This window comes from Chondrus crispus, genomic scaffold (genome assembly GCF_000350225.1).
Source record: "Chondrus crispus Stackhouse genomic scaffold, scaffold_162, whole genome shotgun sequence".
Classification (NCBI taxonomy): Eukaryota; Rhodophyta; class Florideophyceae; order Gigartinales; family Gigartinaceae; genus Chondrus; species Chondrus crispus.
Genome location: NW_005179030.1, coordinates 14,785 through 35,209, shown reverse-complemented (window position 1 = coordinate 35,209; position 20,425 = coordinate 14,785). Strand labels below are relative to the sequence as shown.

Sequence of the window (20,425 nt, the reverse complement as noted above, 5' to 3'; positions counted from 1 at the left end):
TGTCCTGCAACATTGGATGTGTCCGTGTTTAATGCGTCACTCTGGCATCGCGCCGATGCCCGAAAAGGAGTCCTTGTCAAATTGTGGATACTGTATGTACTGCACAATACTACTGTCTCAAACAAAACACCTCGCACGCGTGTTAAAATTCACGACAATCCTCTGCTCTCATCCCTGCCCCTCCTCATGTCCGTCTACCTAACTAGTCCCTCTTACATAGTCATTGGAGAGTCTGATCAAAACTGAGGCTCCTTCCCTGTCGGTACCAACCCACCGCCACTTCCAAGTCCTTCTTAACGCCTTTTCCGGAAAAGTGCAAATTCCCGAGGCACTGCATCGCCGTCAAGTTGCCGCCGTCAGCCGCGTGCCGATAAAATTCAGCAGCCTTGCCAAAATCTTGAGCAACACCGTGTCCATATTCGTGGCAAATCCCAATGTTTAGATACGCGTCTTGGTTTCCACTTTGTGCCGCTTCATGGAACAGACGGAGAGCCTCCACATAATTTTGTTCAACACCGCACCCATCAAAATGCGCAGTGCCAAGTTGCCGAACTGCCTCTGGTTCCGACTCCCGAGCTTTCTCGAACAGTTCTAGCGCCTTTTTAAAATCTTGCTCTACACCCTTCCCGTGATAATAACATGCCCCGAGCTCACATTGAGCTCCAGAATGACCATGTCCAGCTGCTTCCTTGTACAATTCAAACGCCCTTGACACATTCTTGGGCGTTCCGTTGCCTTCCGCGTAGCAATCCGCAAGATTGCACATTGCCTCAATCACTCCGTGCTCTGCTGCCCGTGTATACTGACGAAATGCCTTCTGGTAGTCTTGCTTCACAAACTTTCCTTTCTCGTACAGAATCCCCAGATTGCTTGTGGCCGTCATGTTTCCTCCCTTCTCTGCCTTTCTGTACAAATTTACAGCCTTGGTACCATTCACTTCCACCCCAGTCCCATTCTCATAACAACATCCCAGGCTCATCTGCGCACCTGCACTTCCAGCTTCGGCACCTTTCTGAAAGTATCGAACCGCCGTCTTCATGTTTATCTCGACCCCACTCCCATCTGAGTAGCAGTCCCCAAGCCATCGAAACGCCTCCGCCGCCCCTTCATCTTTTAAAGCCGCCGCTGATCTGAAATGCTGAATGGCCTTCTTGTAGTCTATTTCTACTCCACGCCCGTAAAAATAAAACTCTCCCAGATTGACGTGAGCAAGCGATTTCCTCCCTACTGCACTCTTCCTGTACAAACCAAACGCCTTTTGGTAGTCCTGCGGTACTTCAACGCCATCCCTGTATAAATGCGCAAGCTCAAGGCAAGCACTCGGATCGTTTTTTTTGCATGCCCCCTCGTATAAACGTAGCGCTTCGGAGAGGTTCTTCTCCATTCCATACCCAAAGTAAAAGCACTGTCCGAGGGCCAGTTCCCCCTCGGGACAGCCCAACGCAGCAGATGCTTTGTAAAGCCTCACGGCCTCCTTTGTGCTTTTCTTGACGCCAACCCCTGACTCGTATTTGTATCCAAGAGTAACCATGGCCTTTGGGTTCTTTTGTTCGCATGCCTTCTTCAAGCAGTTTATGGCAATTGTCAACGACCTCTTCACTCCAACCCCGTACTCGTAACACCTTGCCAAACAGAAAGTGGATGGCGAATGCCCGTGTTTTGATGCTGCGTTGAAGAGCTTGAAAGCTTTTACAGGGTCGTGATCGACACCTCGGCCGTCTTCGTACAGTAGTCCCAATCTGTTCATCGCATTCAGGTTATCGCTCTCCGCTGCCTTCTTGAAATATACAGCTGCTCTCATATAATTTCGTGGAACACCTTCTCCGTTCTCAAAACATTGACCGGCACGGAACTGGGCCTGATGATTTCCTGCCTCTGCCGACTTCACGTACATCAGCGCAGCCTGACGTAGATCTCGCGGAGTGCCATGTCCCCTCTCATAACAGAGCGCCAAGTTTAACATTGCACGTTCATTACCACCCGCCGCAGCACTCTCGTATAATCGGAATGCCGTGCTCGTATCCTTAGGAACACCGAGACCATGTTCAGACAGAACACCAAGATTTAACATTGCAGCAGTATGGCCATCCTTGACAGCACGACGATACAGCTCTGCAGCCATGCCGTAGTTCCTCTCAACTCCATGCCCTTGGTGATATGCAATCCCGAGATTCGTTTGGGCTTGGGTGTTTCCCTGGTCGGAAGCCCGTTTGTACCAATCCACAGCGACTCGGAAATCCTTCTTCGTACCCCTCCCGAACTCATGGCACAGACCAATCCTCAGTTGACCCTTTGTATTCCCCTGATTGGCCGCCGATTGGAAGTACATAGCCGCTTCACAGAAGTCCTGGTTGACGCCGCGGCCAAATTCCAAGCAATGGCCATAATTGACTTGAGCGTTCGAATTTCCAGCATCTGCCGCCATCTTAAACATATTAGCAGCCTCTTCGATGCATCCCGGTCGCCCACTTTCTTGCAGGACCTCAGCTTTCCGGTTCATGCGTTCATATTTTGAAGGTTCTACTTTGCTTTTGCTCGGTATCGTTGCTCTATCAGCGCTGAGCTTTTGACCAGTCTTTTGAGCTTGAGAAGGTTCGATAAAGATCGCACCATCGTCATCAAACTTATTTTCATCAACGGCAGCATACGGGAGCTCACTAGATTGATGATTCAGTCCTTGGATAGGCGGCGCATGATTTTCATCTATCACATCTGTATCATTAGATATTCTTGAAAGACCTCTAGCTTCGGTTTTGTCGTCAGAACCTTTGCAGCTTTGATCACGCATGTTATTGCGTAGATCGCTCCGATTTCTCTTTTCTTGGGTCGTTCTGATATGCTTCACAGCAGTTGAAGAGTGTACCAAATCAACCTCCGTACCCGGTGTTAATTGGTCCACTGCGCTTGTCGGTTCACTTCCCGTTTTCTCCTTCGCTCGTCGGTTCGGTAGTGCTCGGCGCTCAACTCCTGGCCCATTGGACGGACTGGAGCTCGATGTGCTTTCGATAACCGCGGTCTTGTCCGGAGCATTCGTCTCTGCCCAGTCGAGGTCGTCTGGATCAAGCTCTGCAATACGGCGTCTTTTCCTTCGACGGATGCTGAGGTCATTCCCGTTCTGCTTCAGGCCAGTATCTGATCCATTTTTGCCGCGGATGGGTGGTTCTGAGTCGGACAACGCACGACAGACATCTTCAAACTCAAAGAAGGCATCTTTTTTTGTGTCACGGTTTGCATCGATGTCGAAGTCATTTAATCCTAGATCATTACCATTTGTCAGGACATTTCCCATCACGTCTGAACCGGACCCGCCATTGGCGGAGACCGACTGTAAAACGTTTTGAAGCTTCTCGACAAGAAAGGCTGCTGTGGGCCGGTCCTTTGGATTCGTGCAAAGACACGATCTGAAGATATTCCGAATGCGCCTGTTTCGGATAGTACTGGCCCATGACCATGCCGAATCCTTCTGACTGTGCATTGATGACCACTTTAGGGAGTTTTGCTCGTGAGTAGGGGATGCCCCTCCCATTAAAAAGCAAGCGAGGACTCCAAGGGACCAAATATCAGATGTGAACCTCGGTTGACCTTCTGCATGCAACTCTGGTGCAATATACATCCAAGACCGAAGGGGAATAGAATCGAGCCAGTCCGGGAAGAGTGCATATCTGAAAAGACTGGTAACGTCAACTTTTGCATGGCCATACCTGACGCCTTTGTCAACTCGGAGGAGAACATTTTCTGGGGTCAGTCCAAGGTGGCAAACGCCTGCCTCGTGAAGGCAGGCCAGAGCTGAGGCCACATCTATCAAAATTCGAAGCTGGGCCTCTAAAGTAGATGCGGGTGCCCTTCTTCTAATGGTTCTCAGGTTGTCGGTCATTAGTTCGGACACAACGACAATGTCGTTCGTGAAGGCAGCATTCTTGGAAACTGGGACCTCACGAGGCCAATGCACGCCATGGACAGCCAGCAGGCAAGGATTGGTAAAAGTGGACACGCGCAGAGCCTCTTGTCGAAAAAAAGGTTCCCTGGCAATGGTGGACATCGATGGACGAAACATCTTTACAGCGACTGCTGTCGGCCACGTTGGTCTGTTGTCCTGGGTGTAGTCGCTTGGGATTTGAAACATGGCCTTGAAGAGGACGGAGTTCTCAGTAGCGCCGAGCATGGTGGGGAAGTTGAGTTCAGAGCTCTTTGTGTCAAATGTGACACACGTACTCATGATCTCCATTTCCGTGGTGAGCGGTTCGTCGCCAACGCCAGGCCATAGCAGTTGCAAAATTGTGGTAATTATGCCGCTGTCTTCTTGGGATATTGCAGACTTGTTGGCTGCATCAATGTACAAGTTGAGGGCGTCGCGGATTGCAACGAAGCGAGTTGCCTCCGGTCGGGAACAAGGGGCAGATGAGATCGGAGGCGGATGGCTGCTTGTGTCTTGCATGTGGTCGCGTATAAAGCCGATGAGCTTGCTAGCAAAAGGAAGCATGCCGATTTCACTGGTCAGCAACGTCTCGATGAAATCGTAGAAGACGGAGAGGGAACGCAATAAGACGCGGAGATTTTCTGCGTTGGGCCCCAGGACAGCGACTTCCTGCAGCGCCTCGGTCGGGACGGAGTCTAAACACAAACAGAGTCTATCACATAGGCGCTGTGAAGCAAGTGGCGGGACGGAGGCCGTGTACAAGCCACGAGTGTCGCATTCTGCGTGGAGATTCTCTGCCTCTTTTTTAAGCTGTTCAATGCGGGCTTGCATGTCTGGTTGTTGTAGACTTTGACGTTGCAGGAGAGTGGTAATTCTGGTGGCAAAGTCGGTGACTTTCTTAAGTGTGAGGCGCCATGGCGCAAGCGAGTCGGGTTGTGTGCGTGCTATAGATGTGTGGGCGGCTAGGATTGAAACCAAAACGGCGCGCAAGTCGCAGTCTGGGGGACATAGACCAACGGCAGTATCTAAGGCGGTGCAAGCAGCGGCAAGTGTATGTTCAAGCGACATTGGTGGGAGACAGTCGAGAAGCGGACCGCATAAATGCGGAAGACGGGAGGTCTTTGCGAGAGCGTAGTGGGTATGCAGCAACACTGCAGTGGTGAGGACACTGTTATCGGAGGCAGGGCGGGGGAGCAAAGAGAAAAGGGAAGTTGCTGAACATCAAGAGGTGGCTTGGAGGAAGGATGAGCAATGACCGCTCTAAGAAGGATCAGAGCGCGGGAAGATGCCCAACTTCTGAGTTTTTTTTTTGAACTTCAACGACAGCGCACCTACTCGGCTTCTAATTATACGTGTCCAACTGCTCGCGATCTGACACGTATTCCACGTATTACGCCACCGCCGACGGCTCAGGGCTGCCCCCTGCTACAGTAGAACGCAACTTACTCCTCACGAAATCCCCTCTTCAGCATCAACCTTTTTAACATCAACCTCCTTAGCATCAACCCCGTTCGTATCAACATCAAATGCGTTGCGGCAGTACTTGAAAGTGCCGTCTGCGGAAGCTCCGCGGCCAAGACTGCAACGTACCAGAATGGACGCTTCTGGTGATGCTGCCCACAAGGCTCATCGCGCGTCCCGCGTGGCAAAAAAGAAGAAGACCAATTCCGGAACAGGTGGAAAGAAGAACGCCGTTGCCAAGCCAGGCGCATTCGCGAGGCGCATTCGCCTATCCGCAGACCGCTCCGAGAAACGCGCATCAAATCCCACAGCTCCGGTCGACCGCACAGGTGGCGATGATGCCCCTCGTGTCGTCGCTGTCGTCGGTCCCAGGGGCGTGGGTAAGAGCACAATTATCAGAAACTTGGTCAAGCATTACTCAAAGAGGTCTATCCCGACCATCACTGGACCTATCACCATTGTTGCAGGCCGGAAGAAGAGGGTTACTTTTCTTGAGGTTGGCCCAGACTTGAGTTCTATGATTGACGCTGCCAAAGTCGCCGACCTCGTACTCCTGGTTATCGATGCTAGTTTTGGGTTCGAAATGGAAACTTTCGAGTTTCTCAATATTTCTGCCGCTCATGGCATGCCCAAGGTCATGGGAGTTCTCACCCATCTTGACGACATTCGCGATGGCAAACAGGTTCGTCGGGCAAAAAAGTCTTTCAAAGATCGCATTTGGGCTGAGCTATATGATGGCGCCAAAGTATTCTACTTGTCCGGTATTACCACTTCTGGAGATTACCTTAATCGTGAAGTGCTCAACCTCGCTCGTTTCATCTCGGTTACGAAATACGCAAATCTACGCTGGCGTGCCGATCATCCATACGTCCTCGCTGATAGAGTGGAAGACATAACCCCGAAGAGCCTTCCGGCACATGCAAATCGTTCAGTCGCTGCGTACGGATATGTGCGGGGCTCTCCACTAAGATTAACATCCGGTGAATGGCGTGTTCATCTTGCAGGCGTCGGCGATTTGTCCGCCAATAATGTTGAAGTTCTTCCGGACCCATGCCCTCCCCCGGAGGTGGCTGCTACTAGCAAAATGGCGGTCAACAATGGACAAGACCCTGAGGCACGAAAGAGAAAACGAAGAGTGTCCGAAAGGGAGCGAATTGTTTATGCTCCGATGGCACCGGAGGTGGACGGCATTTCATATGATCGCGATGCAGTCTACGTTAACCTACCAGCCCAAGGAGTTCGATTCTCTGATAAATCTGTTCTGGTCTCAACTGGGGTTACGGACAACGCGGATGAAATAGGCGGAGGAAATGAGTCGTCGGATGGAGAGGGTGAAAAAATGGTCAAGAGTCTGCAGAAGACTTCCAGTGAAGCTGTTGATCAGAGTTTGCGACGGTCGCAATTGCAACTCGTGCAGGGGGGCAAACGAATTCTGTCTGACAAGTTCAAAGAGGGAAGGTTAAGGAGGAGAGCGGACTTTGCAGGGGGAGATGAAGAAGGAAGCAGTGAAGCTGGTTCAGACAGCGAAGAAGAAGATGACGTTAGCGACGACGAGGGAGACGATTCCAGTGTAGGGTCTTCAGTAGAAGTCAAGAATCAGCCCCCGAAGGACAACGAAGCCGTACATGATTCATCCGACGAAGGCGGCAGTTCTAGTGAAGACGACGATGAGGATGCCACTGCTCGGATCTGGAAAAGCAAAATGTTGGACAATGCTGCAGCGAACTTAAAGATGTCATTGTCGCCATCAAAAGCACTCGCAAAGTACATTTACAAGAAAGATACCAAGAGATCTCAGGACGGAGGAAATGTCACCGACAATGACGAGTCTGATCTCGAAGGCTCTAGTGCAGAAGAAGATGATCATTTTTTTACGCCAAAGCGGAAGAGAAGCCATGCCGAAACCGGGAACAACAAGGGATTGGGGTTCCCGATGAGCGTACTTGACGATATCACGCGTTTACTCCCGAATGCCGCGAATGATTGGATCTCTGATCAGAGCCTGTGTGCCCGCCTTAGACGGCAACGCTTCGGAACTGGCCAGCGCAATGCAAGCGCTGGAGAATTGGGGAACGAAGAGGACGTCGACAGTGTGGTAGACGGAGATTTCGAGGATCTTGAAACTGGACATGTTCATCGGGCGAACGCATCTCCAGTTGTTGCCAACGAAACCGGAGAAGAAAACAACTCGGACAGTGACATTGATGATATCAGAAGACGGAAAGTCCAGCAGAAGGAAGAGTTCAATGCTGAATGGGATAGGCGAGACGGCACGAAAACCCCAGGAGATGAAGACGACAGCGATAGCAAGTCCGGCATCGTTGCGCCGGATAATAGCTCTCGTAAGGCCCGCCGAGGCGCAGCGGAACGTGAGGTGGATCCGCGGAAGGCTGAAAGAGATCGTCTTGACAAGATCAGAAATGAAGAAATGAGCGGACTCGATCCTGAGGCACGTATGGCATTTGAAGGAATTCTACCAGGCCATTACGTTCGACTGGAGCTACAAGATGTTCCCATGGAGTTTGTTAAGTATTTCGACCCTAACTTTCCTGTTGTCATCGGGGGACTGAAGCCATCAAACGATGAGGGAAATACTTTCCTAAGAGCACGAATAAGGCGTCACCGCTTTAAACGTGGTGTACTGAAGTCGACAGATCCGGTCGTGTTCAGCATCGGTTGGCGTCGTTTTCAGTCAGTCCCCGTTTACGACACTGAAGATCAGGGGGGACGCCGACGATTTCTGAAATACACCCCTGAATATTTGCATTGTAACGCAACATTCTGGGGTCCCGCCGTACCACCAGGTGCTGGAGCAATTCTATGTCAATCTCTCGGGAGGGAGCGAGCTGGTTTTCGTATTGCTGGTTCGGGAGTCATCACAGAAGTGAACACTTCGTTTGACATTGTGAAGAAGTTGAAATTGATTGGTGAACCCGTGAAGATTCATAAGAACACTGCATTCATCAAAGGCATGTTTAATAGCGAGCTTGAAGCCTCAAAATACATCGGCGCAACTCTCCGAACAGTAAGTGGTATCAGGGGTACAGTCAAGAAAGCAATGTCCGAAGCGACACAGCGAGCATTCGTTGATCGTGAAGTTGCAAAGAGTCCTGCAGGTACTTTCCGCGCCGGTTTCGAGGATCGAATTTTGCTTAGCGATATCGTGTTTCTGCGGGCATGGGTGCCTGTGGTGGCTCCCAAGTTTTGCAGTATCGCTACAACGCTTTTGGATAAAGAACGGCAAGGAAACGGTACCGGAACATGGCGCATGCGTACAATTCGAGAAGTGCGGGAAGCAAAGCAGCTTCCCATACCTTTAAACAAGGACTCTTTGTACGCACCAATCGAGAGGGCAAAGCCAGTGTTCGCACCGCTGAAAATCCCAAAGAAACTGGAAGGTTCGCTACCTTACGCATCAAAGCCCAAGAACTTCGTCAGTAAGAAGGACAGAAAGCCAAAAGCAGAAAGAAAGGCAGCCATTTCACAAGAACGGGCCTTGGTGCTTGAGCCTGAAGAAAGAAAGCAACAAAAGCTGCTCCAGGCAGTTTACACCATTCGAAACGAAAGAGCAAAGAAAAGGAAGGAGGCAAACCATAAACGACTTCAAAGAAAAACGAAGGAGCTGGACCGTGCAGAAGCTGTGCACCAACAGAGCGCAATAGAGAGAAAAAAGCGGAAATACGCCTTGGAAGGTGCGCAGGAAAATCGCGGCTCAAAGCGACAAAAGAAAGACATAGACGACGAATAAAGTGTTCAGTTCAACTGACATAGAAGTTCTTTCAGAAGCGATAGGGGCTAGCTGCCGGGTCGTGGGTATAGTCTTGTGACGCGGACTTCACACACCCACTGCTCGGTTGTTGACAGCTTGCATTATCAGAAATGCGTACGGGTTGGCCATCTTGGTCTCGAGGCCAAGCTAACCAATGTCTCTTGCCGGCTTGGTCGCATTGAAGCCCAACGATAATACTCGTAGCAACAATCGTTTCCCCAATAGATCCAACATGCATCTTCCATATCCGGAAAATGTCCCTCACTACTCTCTGGTGCAGCTGTCATGCTGAAGATCCGGCATGAACGCCATCTGGTACAGCCTCAACGGCCCTGTAATTTTTCGTCGCAGACTCGATTGCAGAAACCTTCATGCCTGCGACGCGATCCTTTTCCTCGATCTGTGCAAAAACGTTCGCATGAAGACACAATCCCCTTTCACTGTTAGGCATCGTTCGCAAGCTTCGCTATACGATAGCGTGCATCTAGGTACAAAGCGATCCAGTGCAAGCATTTGTCCGTACCTCAAGGCGGACAGAGGCGATCTTCCGAGTCATCGCCTCTGCAACGTTCGTCACATCCGTATGCAACCAATAGAAGCACTGTGCACTTCCCAACGCCGCGCCAACCATAAATGCACCGAGGCGGGAAGGTAGTGCCATTTCGACAGCTGTTTGGAGACTGAACGTTTAGCGGAGCAGGGGGGTTGGTCGGTGGGCATGAAAAGGGCTGGGGACTGCTGGTGACCGGCTTGCGAGACGGTTATTGAAAAAATATGCAGAATTTTTTTAGGTTTTGCTTCTTTTCATTTAGATCTTTCTGCATATCCCGAGGAATCCGCACCCTGTAATATATATCCCCTTTTTTTTTTTGCAGAGGTTGAACATCTCAACACAAGACAGCACCGTTTCACTTTTCAGAGTCGAAAATTTCCATCTTCAAACCCCTCTAACCATTACTGATTTAAGATTGAATAGGTGAGGGGGATTCAAACGCACTTGATATAGTTTTGAGTTTAGTTCCGAATGCCAAACGCCGGACATGAGAAAAGCTGTTACGCCTGACAGACGCCTACAGCAGTTCAGGGAGCCCCATTAATCGTAATGGATATTAAGTTACTTTTTCTGGCGGCAAGTCGGTCAGAATTTATTATTTTCCTTGAATTGGGAGTCATTCTCTGAGCAAGCGAAGTGGTAACAAAGTTCTTTACGCGACGGAGAATACTACAATCACGCTGGCGATCTTTTTCAAGGCAATAGCAGACGATGTTGGACGATTACAAGGTCAAAACACATGTGAATCCAAAAACGGTAAATAGTGGCGATGCAGGGTGATTGTCACTTTTGATTCACTCTACTCATCACTCCTAGCCGCAGGCACGTTCCCTCATACGCAAAAGAAACTATTCTGGATCTACCTTTTATAACTTGTATCTGACCTCAAGCTGTGAATTAGAGAGCTGGAGCGATTGCTTAAGAATGGAAACGAGACTAGGCTATAGACTTCACAAAAGGTACACATGTTGAAATGTGGATATCTCTACGGTAAAACGCCCATCTTTTTAAGTGCACTGCATCTTCCCTTCAACCGTTCATGTTCGAATCTATTTTAACACTGCAGACGTACTGGCCCATTCAGTTTCCATTGAGATCAATTCCAAGTCGAGTTTTTTAGGCAGGCCCATCAAATGAGGAGATTGAATACTAAATCTACTGAAGGCTTCTTCATTTATCCAACGTGCGGTGAAAACTTTACTGCAAGTGTTTCATGATACAATGCCATTCATGTTTCTTAAGCTTCGGAGGCACCGATTTTTTTTTTTTGCATAAACATATTCACAGGTTCAAACATTATTATGCCCTCCGAAAATTCCCTCGAAGCCAGATGGTCCAATTTTTAAAACAGAATTCTTATTTGTAATGAGCACTGTGATCTCTCTCCCATTCTGATGTTTTCCGAGCTCCAGTGCAAGTCAAATTTTGAAAAGAGATTCATGCGCCCTTCGAAAGTGGGGCTTGATTACTGTCTTGCTGTCCAGAAGCACGTTCCTAGTAGGACTGATATTTTGTCAGAGGTACAATATCAATTCAATTCCATCACCGACGTGGATTTGTTGGCAAAGAGCAGAGTTAAAACTGAGAAACATATAGACAAGCGACTGGTAATTTCCGAACCACCTTGAATGAAGATTCTTGGCATCCATGTATAAACTGACGGTAGATCCAAGAGGATATATAAATATAGTCAGCAAAAAGCGAACTTGTACCACCTCATAGAAATGTTTCCATAGTATTGAAGAAAACCCTGCTGCTTTACAATTGAACTCGCTATTCTCAATCTCGTGATTCTTTGGAAACAGTTCAACTTCTTCAAACTGTGACTCAGTTCTCCTCAGTTGCTTCTACGTCTAGAAGACGGAGCACGATTTGCCAAAACGATAAGCACAAAGAATGGTTTTGTACACGGGCTTTACTGCTTTTAAGAGGACAATTAACTTTTGTCTTGACCAGGCAGCGCTGTTGACGAAATCATTCTACCTTTCCAATACGGAGGCATCGGCTGGCTGTTCGATTTCAGAACCTGCAGACAATGCTCAAATCTGCGGCCTGATTTCGATTTCGGATGGAGTGCGTGGTCTGAGCATTGTGAAAAGCAATGACATCAAAGCTCCTTCCCTCCGAACCAGACTGGAACATGGTCAGGAGAGAAGCAGATGTGAAGCAAGAGGAAGGAAGGCAAAGACGGTCAGCTTGAAAGACATCAACGGAGTATCGGACTCTCACCGAAAGGATGTTCCCAGAAAGAGCCGGCCTTCTTGTCCGATATGTATGGGGCAACTTGAGAGGGATGCATGCAGCCTCCCAAGCTGTGGGCATGTGTACTGCAGGGCATGCATTCAGGAGTACTTAATGCGTGTGGCAACGGAGACGAAGGCATATCCGATACCGTGCCCAGAGTGCAGACTGGGTATGGAAGCTGGATTTTGTCTTTCTCTCTTTCCCATCGGAACGCATATCTACGAGCGTCTTGAAGATCTCATTGTAGAACGGGTGTACTACAACCGCATCCGATACTGCTCGAATCCATCATGCGCCACGCCTTTCGACTGGGTTCAGGATACGCGCACCCGTAGCTGTCCGGAGGAGTTCAAAATTACTTGCGTATTCTGTAAAACTCCAACTTGTGTCAATTGCAAGGAAGGGTGGCATGACAACAAGACTTGCGATACAGTCTTGTCGGAAAAGAAACGGGCGACTTTTTTCCGTCTCGCACTTCAGAACGAATGGCAGGGATGTCCCAAATGCGGATTGCTCATTGAGCGACATTCAGGGTACTGCAATTTCGTCAGGTGCAGATGTGGATGTGGTTTCTGTCACAAATGCGGAGTGGAATATCGGCCTGAGGTTATTGGAGATAGAAGCCTTCACGGACAGCCGAGGTGTCATTGTGTGATGTTCGGATAGAATAACTCAACTGGATCTCAATAGTTCAAATGTGAAGTAGGATAAGACCCAACAAGTATGACGGTCTTGACTGCGCGGAGCAGGTGCTGGCAACTATTTATTAAATGGACAGTCGTCTTGGAACGTCATCAGAAGTGATGGAAAAACTTGATTATTTACAACGACAGTGTTTTCGCTTTAGTGCTTCGTATTTCGAACAATGAAAACTTTGTCAGACTTTCACTCTTCCCCAAACAAAGCGGAATCCCATGCATTCCGCGGGAAATGCACACCACCAAAGACGTCGAGCCGTTCTTCGTTGTCCTTTCCGTAGGGCGGGGTGTGGGAAAGCAAATTCAGACTTTCCGTGTGATTGTCATATGTTATCAGGGACGTCTCTCACCCACTACTCAAAAAGGTGAACACTGCGGCTGGACGAGTTTAAAAATGTTGCTTGCCCTTCAGTTTGCGGCGAAATGGAATATGTACGAGTAAAGTTCATGCAATGGGCGAACTTCCTCCACGGAGAGGGGCACATAGGCCAAAGCGTCAATAAATATATCAACATATTCCCCACCAAGGGTTTTTGATGGAGAATTTTTTTTTCTTCTTGCAGATTTTTTGTTGTTCTTCTTTAGCACTGTGCTGTCTGTTCTCTCATTGAGAGTCCATACCAACCAGACAGCAAAATTCATAGACTCTCGCCCTAGACCCTTGTTTTCAAGTCGATGCGACCTCCAGAAGTGATGTACAGAGTCGAGGAGAAAGCGTTCCCTTCTTCAGCCGCTCATAGTAGTGGATGTCAAGTCATAGAACGCGTGAGTACGCGTGAGGGAAGCACAGCAGGGGCTCATTCTTCGCCTCAAACCATGGACAAACGTTTAAAACCAACGAGAAAATCTGGACCGTGGGCCTCTTTTATCCGGCATGGAAAGAATGCCTTGCAGGGAAGACACATGAGATTGTTCCCCCAAATTGCGCTTGTGATGCTGATTGCATGTAGTATACGAGCAAGGGACTCATTCTATCGTTTGAGTTCCACCCCAGCCGCTTTGCAACCTCAAAAAGGGAAGCACAAACATATGCACAAAGGTGTGAACGTTTCTCAAGTTGTTCCAGTTCCCTCCCACTTCAATCGCTTTAATTCTCCATGGTACGTACCTCCCCGCGTTCAAGTACGAAGCCTAGTCGAGTCTCGAAACCGAATTTTATATTCGCCGCTACGGGAATCGGCTAGTGACGGAATTGGTCATGCATTTGGGATCATGAACGCAGAGGTCGGCGCTGCCCTTCGCTTAGGGTTGTCATATTCACATCGGATAGCTTCTTATGGGTCAATTTCCAAAATCGATAAGAATGCCGTCGAAGATTTCTTTGGGTGGGGCTTTGGAGAGATAGAGCGCAGCGCTTATCGAGAAACATTTTGCGCTTCTTCCTTCGACGGGTTTTACGCGGCCTGTCAAACGTGTGAGCGTACTGTGACAAACAAATCGTTTCCACGCATTCAGCCGAGGAGGGTGGTACAAATTCCAGCTAATCTCACTTATAGTCGTCGGCTCTGTGGAGAAACAGACCTAGATGAGGTGAAAATGCGATGTGCTCTAGATGTGAGGGAGTTCGTTCGGCGGAACAACGAACCGAACACTATTTTCCAAATGCCCTTAGAAACATGTGCACAATCACCAGTTGACCGATATCCGGATCCCGTCACTAAAGCTTTCTTTTTCCACAAGTATTGGGACCTACATGGACGTGTAAACGCAATACCGCGGCCAAAGGCAGCGTTACCGAATGATCAAGGTAGTTCGGGAGGCCGTGCCTCGTTTGATCGCTTCCGTATACCACATCCTTCACACCGAGCACGCCGCGTTGTAGCCTTTTGGGAAGATCATATGATAATTGCCGTGCACGCAAGGAGAGGCGATTTTTTTGAGGTCAAGCGAGACATGGTGTCTTGCAAAGCATTTGGAGTTTCGATTCGTGAGACTATGCGTATCGTTCAAAACCAAGGAGGTGTGTTTTCACACCTGCCCGTGGCAATTTATATGTACTCTGAGGGCCGAGCCAAACCAGGAATCGCCCACATGGGCCACGATATACGAAAAATGACGCGGGACTTTGTCGACTCTGATGGCAAGGTTCGAGATGCGAAGTGGGTGGAAGCGATGATACGGGGTGTCGGAAAAGACTCGTTCGAGTTCAAAAATGGTCTAGAGGTCCATCTGAGAATAGCGACGGACACTCTGCAGTCGATGCATGAAATGGTGGCGGCGGATGTATTTTTCGGGAGCCATTCTGCGCTGGGGCGATACGTGGTTGGAACGTTGTTTCGAGGTGGTTTGCATCTGCTGCCGCAGAAGGCAATCATTAAGCCGTTTGATTGGCGTTGTTGCACAGTACCTTTTTCTTCGAAGAGTGGAACACTACACGGACCACAACATGCTGTCGAGTACTGGAAGGCGTATGCTCGTGCGAACGAGAACTCGGTAATGAAGGTGTGGCGGTCAAGGCGGAGACGAAGAACTTCGCCTCGAGAATAGCCTTTTTATTATGTATACAGTAAATTGCAGGCATCTGCCGAGGTCCACTAATATTGGTATGATTGCAGTCTGGAGGGTCCGAGTGGCGTGGCACAGGGCGTGCACGTTTATTTCCTTGGTCAAAACTTATATTAAGCCTTTGAAGCCAGAACTCTGTACTCTAAGGGATCCAAACTGAGAGGGATTCTACAAGAGAACTAAGATAAGCACAAGTTCAAGAACGACAAGCAAAGTTGTGCGATTCTTCTACACACGTTGAGGCCACCTACAAAAAGGGCCCTAATCCGTGTTGACGTTTTGAACAGTTACTGCTGGATAAATACGGTTTGCACAAACTATTTCAATCCTTGACAATCGTGGTCTGCGAATACCAATGCGCGAGCGCCTCCGGGCACTCCTTCTCGATATGTGCTTCGAAAGCGGCAAGGTCAACGAACGGCGCCTTGCACGACGGGCAAGTCAAGACCTCAATATTGTCTGCCGAATTCTCATCGGGGCACGTAGTGTCCTTCTTGGGACTTGCGACGACCAATTTCCCGTCCTCCGGAAACACGACAGCGATCGGATGCCGCTCCTCGACATGCCTTTCATACTCCTGCACGCTCTGGAACCGCACGCCGTGGCACGGCGGGGTAGAGCACGTCGGATGGCACTCATGCACCGCACCAGCGCGTCCGTAGTTGCGATGGCACAGCCTGCAAAAGGCGTGTTTTCCCATGGCCTGCAAGGCGAGCTCCTTTGCCTTTCTGACCGGGGAGGACAAGGCGTGCGTGGCGCTGCGCACGTGGAGCACGACGGGGTGGTCGCCGTGCTCGGCGACGAGGTCTGCGACGGGGCGCCAGACGTTGTCGGCGCGGCGGGCCTTGACGCGGTCGCGCCACGAGTTGGCGTGGCCGTTGAAGTGGTCCGCGACGTCCTTGTCGTCGAGGACGATCTCGACGGGGTGAGCGGGGAGCGAGTGGCTTAGGCGGATGGCGTGCGCGAGGGCGGCGATGGAGGCGGCGCGGCGCGATTGGTGGGGCGACTGGAGTGGCTCCGAGACGTGGGTGCGGAGGGCGTTGGCGGGGGCGTCGGAGGGGGCGTCGACGTAGACGCCGTAAGACGCGGCGCAAGCGTGGCGCGGGGAGGCCGGGGGGGTGGTGGTGGGAGTGGTGGACGGTTTGTAGGCGGGGGAGGCGTAGATGGAGATGGGGTTGGTGCGCGAGCGGCGCACGGAAGGGTGGAGGTGGTGCGGGGATCGCGGGGACGGGGACGGGGACGGGGTGGGTTGGGGTTGATGGGAAGACATTTTGGTGAGAGTTGTTGAACGAGAGCGGAGGGTTGGGGAGGAGGTAGAGTTGGAGAGGAGGTGGAGAGGAGGTAGGAAGGTTTTAAATAGAGGGGGGTTTGTTCGTTGGAAGTGAATATTACTCTCTCTTTGCAAGCGTCAGATCAGACCATGGGGTTTGCGTCGGGAGATGTGGGAAAAATAAGGGTTGGAGTCCGGTTTAAATTTGGTGCTGACAAGACGGGCTGGATCTGACACGGCGGTAACGTTTGGCGTAGGGCGGGGTTTTGATCCATGCAGGTTGCAGCTGTAAGGCGCGGGAGCCAATTACAAAGCGCGGCTGGCTGTTTTGGTACCTTCCACGGGCCGCAGAAGCCCAGATCATATCACACGTGTACCCGTGTTTTGGCACTGATGGTCGAAAATTTGCAGGTTGCGTGTGGCAAGGGCCGGAAATTGCATATCCATTTGCATCGGGGCTAATCATTGGTTACATTGTGCCACGATCGGAATGCAGACACCTTCCCGCGTTTCCGTCCCGTCAGCTGTAAGTTGTCCGTAAGGTGTACACAGCTGTGTACACCTTTCGCACAACTTACAGGCCTTTGCATCCCCTTTCCGTCCCATTCCACTCGCCGCGCGACTCTTCTCATCGCCAGTGCCGTACCCAACAGTGGGACATACTGTACGTGTCGGAACAGGTGGGGAACCAAATCTTTCACGAAAATGTTGAAACTGTTTTTTAATTAAATACAGTATTGCCCCAACAGTGGGACACACGTGTCAGAGCAAGTGGAACCAAATCTTTCACTAAACATGTAAAATGTTGAAACTGTTTTAAATATTGCCCGAAACCGAGACTTGTCGCCTCTCATAACGCGCCCAACCTTAACTCTGCTCCTCCTCCCCGCATCCTGCGATGCACGCCATGCCGCGCCTGCCCGCCTTCCTGCCCGCCTTCCTGCCCACCATCTTCTGCGTGCCCCGCCGCGCCTGCGCCACCACCTGCCCGCGCTCTTGCTCCCCAACGGGCGCAGCGAAGTGGGCTCCGCACACGCCCAAAATGGCATCGGGCCCTTCCTCGGCCGCCGCCCCGACGCGGTGCGGCTGGTCGCTCTCGGGGGACGAGGACTACATCTCGTACCACGACTCGGAGTGGGGCGAGCCGGTGTACTGCGACCGAGCGATGTTCGAGCACCTGCTGCTGGAGACGTTCCAGGCGGGGCTGAGCTGGGCGCTGATCCTGCGGCGGCGCGAGGCGTTCCGGGCGGCGTTCCACGGGTTCGACGCCTGGCGCGTGAGCGAGATGACGGAGGCGGACGTGGCGCGGCTGGCGGCGGACCGGGCGATCGTGCGGCACGAGGGCAAGATCCGGGCGGCGATCGGCAACGCGCGGGCGGTGGTGAGGATGCGCGAGGACGAGGGGCTCGGGCTCGCAGAATACTTCTGGCGGTGGGTCGGGTTTGTGCAGGCGCAAGGCACGGCGAGGGAGCAGAGCGAGATGAGGAGCGAGAGTGAGGTGTCGAGGAGCATTGCCCGGGACTTGAAGAGGAGGGGGTGTAAGTTTGTCGGGGCGACTACTATGTACGCGCACATGCAGGCGACGGGCGTTGTGAACGACCACGTGGTCGGGTGCGAGAGGTACGCGGAGGTGGGGAAGCGGGTATGGGGTAGGGAGGAGTGGGCGAGGGTCGGGGTGGACGTGGGGGTACTGGGGGACGGGCGGGCGTTTGCGGAGAGGATGGAGGAGGCGGCGAGGGCGGAGAAGAAGGAGAAGAAGGAGAAGAAGAAGACGAAGAAGACGAAGGAGAACGAGGAGAAGAAGGAGACGAAGGAGACGAAGGAGACGAAGGAAAAGAAGGGGAGGGTGAAGGGGGAGGGGAAATGGAACGGGGTGCGGCGTAGCGGGGAGATGGGGAAGGCGCGAGGAGGGGAGCCGCAGACGAAGAGGAGGAGAAGCAAGAGGTTGGCTGGCGAGGAGGCGTGATGGGGCAATGGATGCCGCTTCCTTGTCCGCGTGGCCACGTTTCCCAGGCCCTTTGATCCGGGAGTTGATCTGCCCTGGGCAGAGTGTACTGACCGACTAGGACAGGGTGTCCGATCGCAGCCCGTAGCGAGAGTAGTGTCTCGACGACAAGTGACCTCATATGAGGCTACTTTTCAACTTTATTTTTCTCGACTTGTGCTTGTTCAACAAGGAGGAAAAAGATACTCTCGCCACCTCAGTTGATTTGTGTGTTGCGGAAGGATGGAGTTTGGTGAGACTTGCACGTCTTTTCCAGCTACTTTAAAATGCCTGAAATAGAAGCCTTTTTGACTAACCTCAAAACGTTATGTGTTGCTACCTTCGAAACCAAAACGCCTCTTTAAAATGTCAACCGGCGATTGAAGCTTCATTGGATTCTTACTCTCTCTGTGTATTCACAACTGCTATTCCAATTTTTTGCAATATGTTATTGCCGAGGGCATGTAAAGTTTATACTTTATAAAGTTTCGATTTAACGCATATACGGTATATATATATTGTATATATTGTATATATACGAGCTAGTGTCTATCCGACCAAGCGTTATCATAACACAAGAATCTGCGAATTTCTTTTCAACTTTGATGTTCACGGTTTCTATAAAATTACTGTAGGTTAATGAAAAATGCTTACTGTAAGCCAAATATTCTTTTGAACACCTTTATGTGCACCAATGAGTTGGGTTTCGCTAGAATCGACAAGCAAGTGCTTTACCTGTAATAGTGATGGCCTTTTGGTTGCAAAAACACACAAGTGAAATCCCGCGTTCAGTTGTCTAGAAAAAAATAAAATAAAATAACGGTTGTCCTCATACGAGGACTAACGGTCCGATACACTAACTAGCGGCGACGAAATGAAGACGGCTAGTTTCCATGAGTTGCTCATGTGCAGGACGTGAGTCGTGCGACTCCAAATTCGTCCGTCTCTTTTTACAGTACCCTTGGTACTGCAGACAGCCCGTTACTGTGTTCGGCCTATACTGTACGGGGCATGTCTCGGGGGTGACGTCATGCTGTATGAGCACAGTTGCAACGCGTTTCCGATAACAACGACAGGACGACAGGCACACTCCCTCAAACGATTGCATAATTTTTCACCACTACACCACACATCCCTACCACCATAGCAGCGACCGCATCACCCTAATAGCTAGCGCAATTGACGGGCTTGCCCGCCGGCAAGAAGCGCTCCGTCGTAAGCAGCTCCGGCGACCCGCCCTGGCTCCCGCTACCGGACGGGATAAAGATCTGGCCGCACGTGCACTTGGCCACGGCAAGCCCCGAGCCGTGCCTCTTCATGACCATCCTGGGGCCCTCCGTCCATCGAGACCCGTCGAACACATGCACGCGGTTGGACGCGTCGCCGGAGCCCTCGCCGCCCGCGATCATCATGCCGCCGCCGCAGATGGCGCCCGTATTGGCGCCGGCGCGCGGCATAGGGAAGTCGGCCTTCTTGACCCACTTCCTAGTAGCGAAACTGTAGCACCACGTGGCGGCCTTGTTCTCGTTGAAGAAGTTGCGCGCGCCGCCGTCGCGGCCGCCGGCCACGCACAGCTGCCCCTTGACGAGGGCGCCGCCGGTGTGGTCGCGCGGCGAGGGCATGGTGGGGAGGTTTGTGCGCCACGAGTTGGACGCGATGGAGTAGGCGTCCATCCATCCGAAGGAGGTGGCGTGCCCGCCGTGTCCGCCGCGGTTGCCGGCGACGACGTAGATGACGCCGTTGCGCAGGACGGCGGCGGCGCCGCCGCGGCGGCGGCTCTCCGGCAGCGGGGCGCGCGTGGACCAGCGATCGGCGGCGACGTCGTAGACGTAGAACTTGTCTGCGTTGCGCTCGAAAGGAAATCCGCCAGTCCACGAGGTGGGGATGTAGACGCGGGAGCCGACGACGACGCACTGCATGTGGTGGATCTCGACGCCGGGGCCGGGTCCGTCGCGGTTGGACCACGCGCGTGTCTTGGGGTTGTACACGCTGACGGGCTTGTTCGCGCCGCGTCCGCCGAGCAGG

At 51.4% G+C, this 20,425-nt stretch overlaps 7 protein-coding genes; 2 read left to right on the top strand and 5 right to left on the bottom strand.

Moving 5' to 3' along the window:
* Positions 1-2: 2 nt before the first annotated feature.
* On the bottom strand, positions 3-4,984 carry CHC_T00008688001 (Sel1-repeat containing protein). XM_005713995.1 is given in 2 exon segments: positions 3-220; positions 221-4,984. The coding sequence occupies 1 exon segment, from the start codon at positions 4,982-4,984 to the stop codon at positions 221-223; it is 4,764 nt and encodes a 1,587-aa protein (XP_005714052.1). The 3' UTR covers positions 3-220.
* A 526-nt stretch (positions 4,985-5,510) lies between these two features.
* CHC_T00002933001 (hypothetical protein) lies at positions 5,511-9,125 on the top strand. The gene is made up of 4 exons (XM_005713994.1): positions 5,511-6,443; positions 6,492-8,437; positions 8,486-8,814; positions 8,854-9,125. Exons 1-4 carry the CDS (start codon positions 5,511-5,513, stop codon positions 9,123-9,125), a joined length of 3,480 nt encoding a protein of 1,159 aa, XP_005714051.1.
* Positions 9,126-9,129: 4 nt separating this feature from the next.
* On the bottom strand, positions 9,130-9,851 carry CHC_T00002932001 (hypothetical protein). XM_005713993.1 is given in 4 exon segments: positions 9,130-9,429; positions 9,430-9,546; positions 9,670-9,807; positions 9,808-9,851. The coding sequence occupies 2 exon segments, from the start codon at positions 9,805-9,807 to the stop codon at positions 9,430-9,432; spliced, it is 255 nt and encodes an 84-aa protein (XP_005714050.1). The 5' UTR covers positions 9,808-9,851; the 3' UTR covers positions 9,130-9,429.
* Positions 9,852-15,202: 5,351 nt separating this feature from the next.
* Positions 15,203-16,416, bottom strand: CHC_T00002931001 (hypothetical protein). XM_005713992.1 is given in 2 exon segments: positions 15,203-15,468; positions 15,469-16,416. The coding sequence occupies 1 exon segment, from the start codon at positions 16,414-16,416 to the stop codon at positions 15,469-15,471; it is 948 nt and encodes a 315-aa protein (XP_005714049.1). The 3' UTR covers positions 15,203-15,468.
* A 1,042-nt stretch (positions 16,417-17,458) lies between these two features.
* Positions 17,459-18,382, top strand: CHC_T00002930001 (hypothetical protein). The gene has a single exon (XM_005713991.1). The coding sequence runs from the start codon at positions 17,459-17,461 to the stop codon at positions 18,380-18,382; it is 924 nt and encodes a 307-aa protein (XP_005714048.1).
* Positions 18,383-19,256: 874 nt separating this feature from the next.
* CHC_T00002929001 (hypothetical protein) lies at positions 19,257-19,508 on the bottom strand. Its single transcript, XM_005713990.1, has one exon. It carries the CDS (start codon positions 19,506-19,508, stop codon positions 19,257-19,259), a length of 252 nt encoding a protein of 83 aa, XP_005714047.1.
* A 55-nt stretch (positions 19,509-19,563) lies between these two features.
* CHC_T00002928001 (hypothetical protein) lies at positions 19,564-19,719 on the bottom strand. Its single transcript, XM_005713989.1, has one exon. It carries the CDS (start codon positions 19,717-19,719, stop codon positions 19,564-19,566), a length of 156 nt encoding a protein of 51 aa, XP_005714046.1.
* Between the last annotated feature and the right edge of the window lie 706 nt (positions 19,720-20,425).

Bases quoted from the DNA above. Each gene is read 5' to 3' on its own strand.
- CHC_T00008688001 (XM_005713995.1), bottom strand. From the start codon at position 4,984: ATGTCGCTTGAACATACACTTGCCGCTGCTTGCACCGCCTTAGATACT.
- CHC_T00002929001 (XM_005713990.1), bottom strand. From the start codon at position 19,508: ATGCAATCGTTTGAGGGAGTGTGCCTGTCGTCCTGTCGTTGTTATCGG.
- CHC_T00002932001 (XM_005713993.1), bottom strand. From the start codon at position 9,807: ATGGCACTACCTTCCCGCCTCGGTGCATTTATGGTTGGCGCGGCGTTG. The intron at 9,547-9,669 runs GTACGGACAAAT...GTTTTTGCACAG, and splicing joins TCGCCTCTGTCCGCCTTGAG to ATCGAGGAAAAGGATCGCGT.
- CHC_T00002930001 (XM_005713991.1), top strand. From the start codon at position 17,459: ATGGCATCGGGCCCTTCCTCGGCCGCCGCCCCGACGCGGTGCGGCTGG.
- CHC_T00002928001 (XM_005713989.1), bottom strand. From the start codon at position 19,719: ATGAAGAGGCACGGCTCGGGGCTTGCCGTGGCCAAGTGCACGTGCGGC.
- CHC_T00002931001 (XM_005713992.1), bottom strand. From the start codon at position 16,416: ATGTCTTCCCATCAACCCCAACCCACCCCGTCCCCGTCCCCGTCCCCG.
- CHC_T00002933001 (XM_005713994.1), top strand. From the start codon at position 5,511: ATGGACGCTTCTGGTGATGCTGCCCACAAGGCTCATCGCGCGTCCCGC. The intron at 6,444-6,491 runs GTGGCTGCTACT...CAAGACCCTGAG, and splicing joins ACCCATGCCCTCCCCCGGAG to GCACGAAAGAGAAAACGAAG. The intron at 8,438-8,485 runs GTCCGAAGCGAC...AGTTGCAAAGAG, and splicing joins GGTACAGTCAAGAAAGCAAT to TCCTGCAGGTACTTTCCGCG.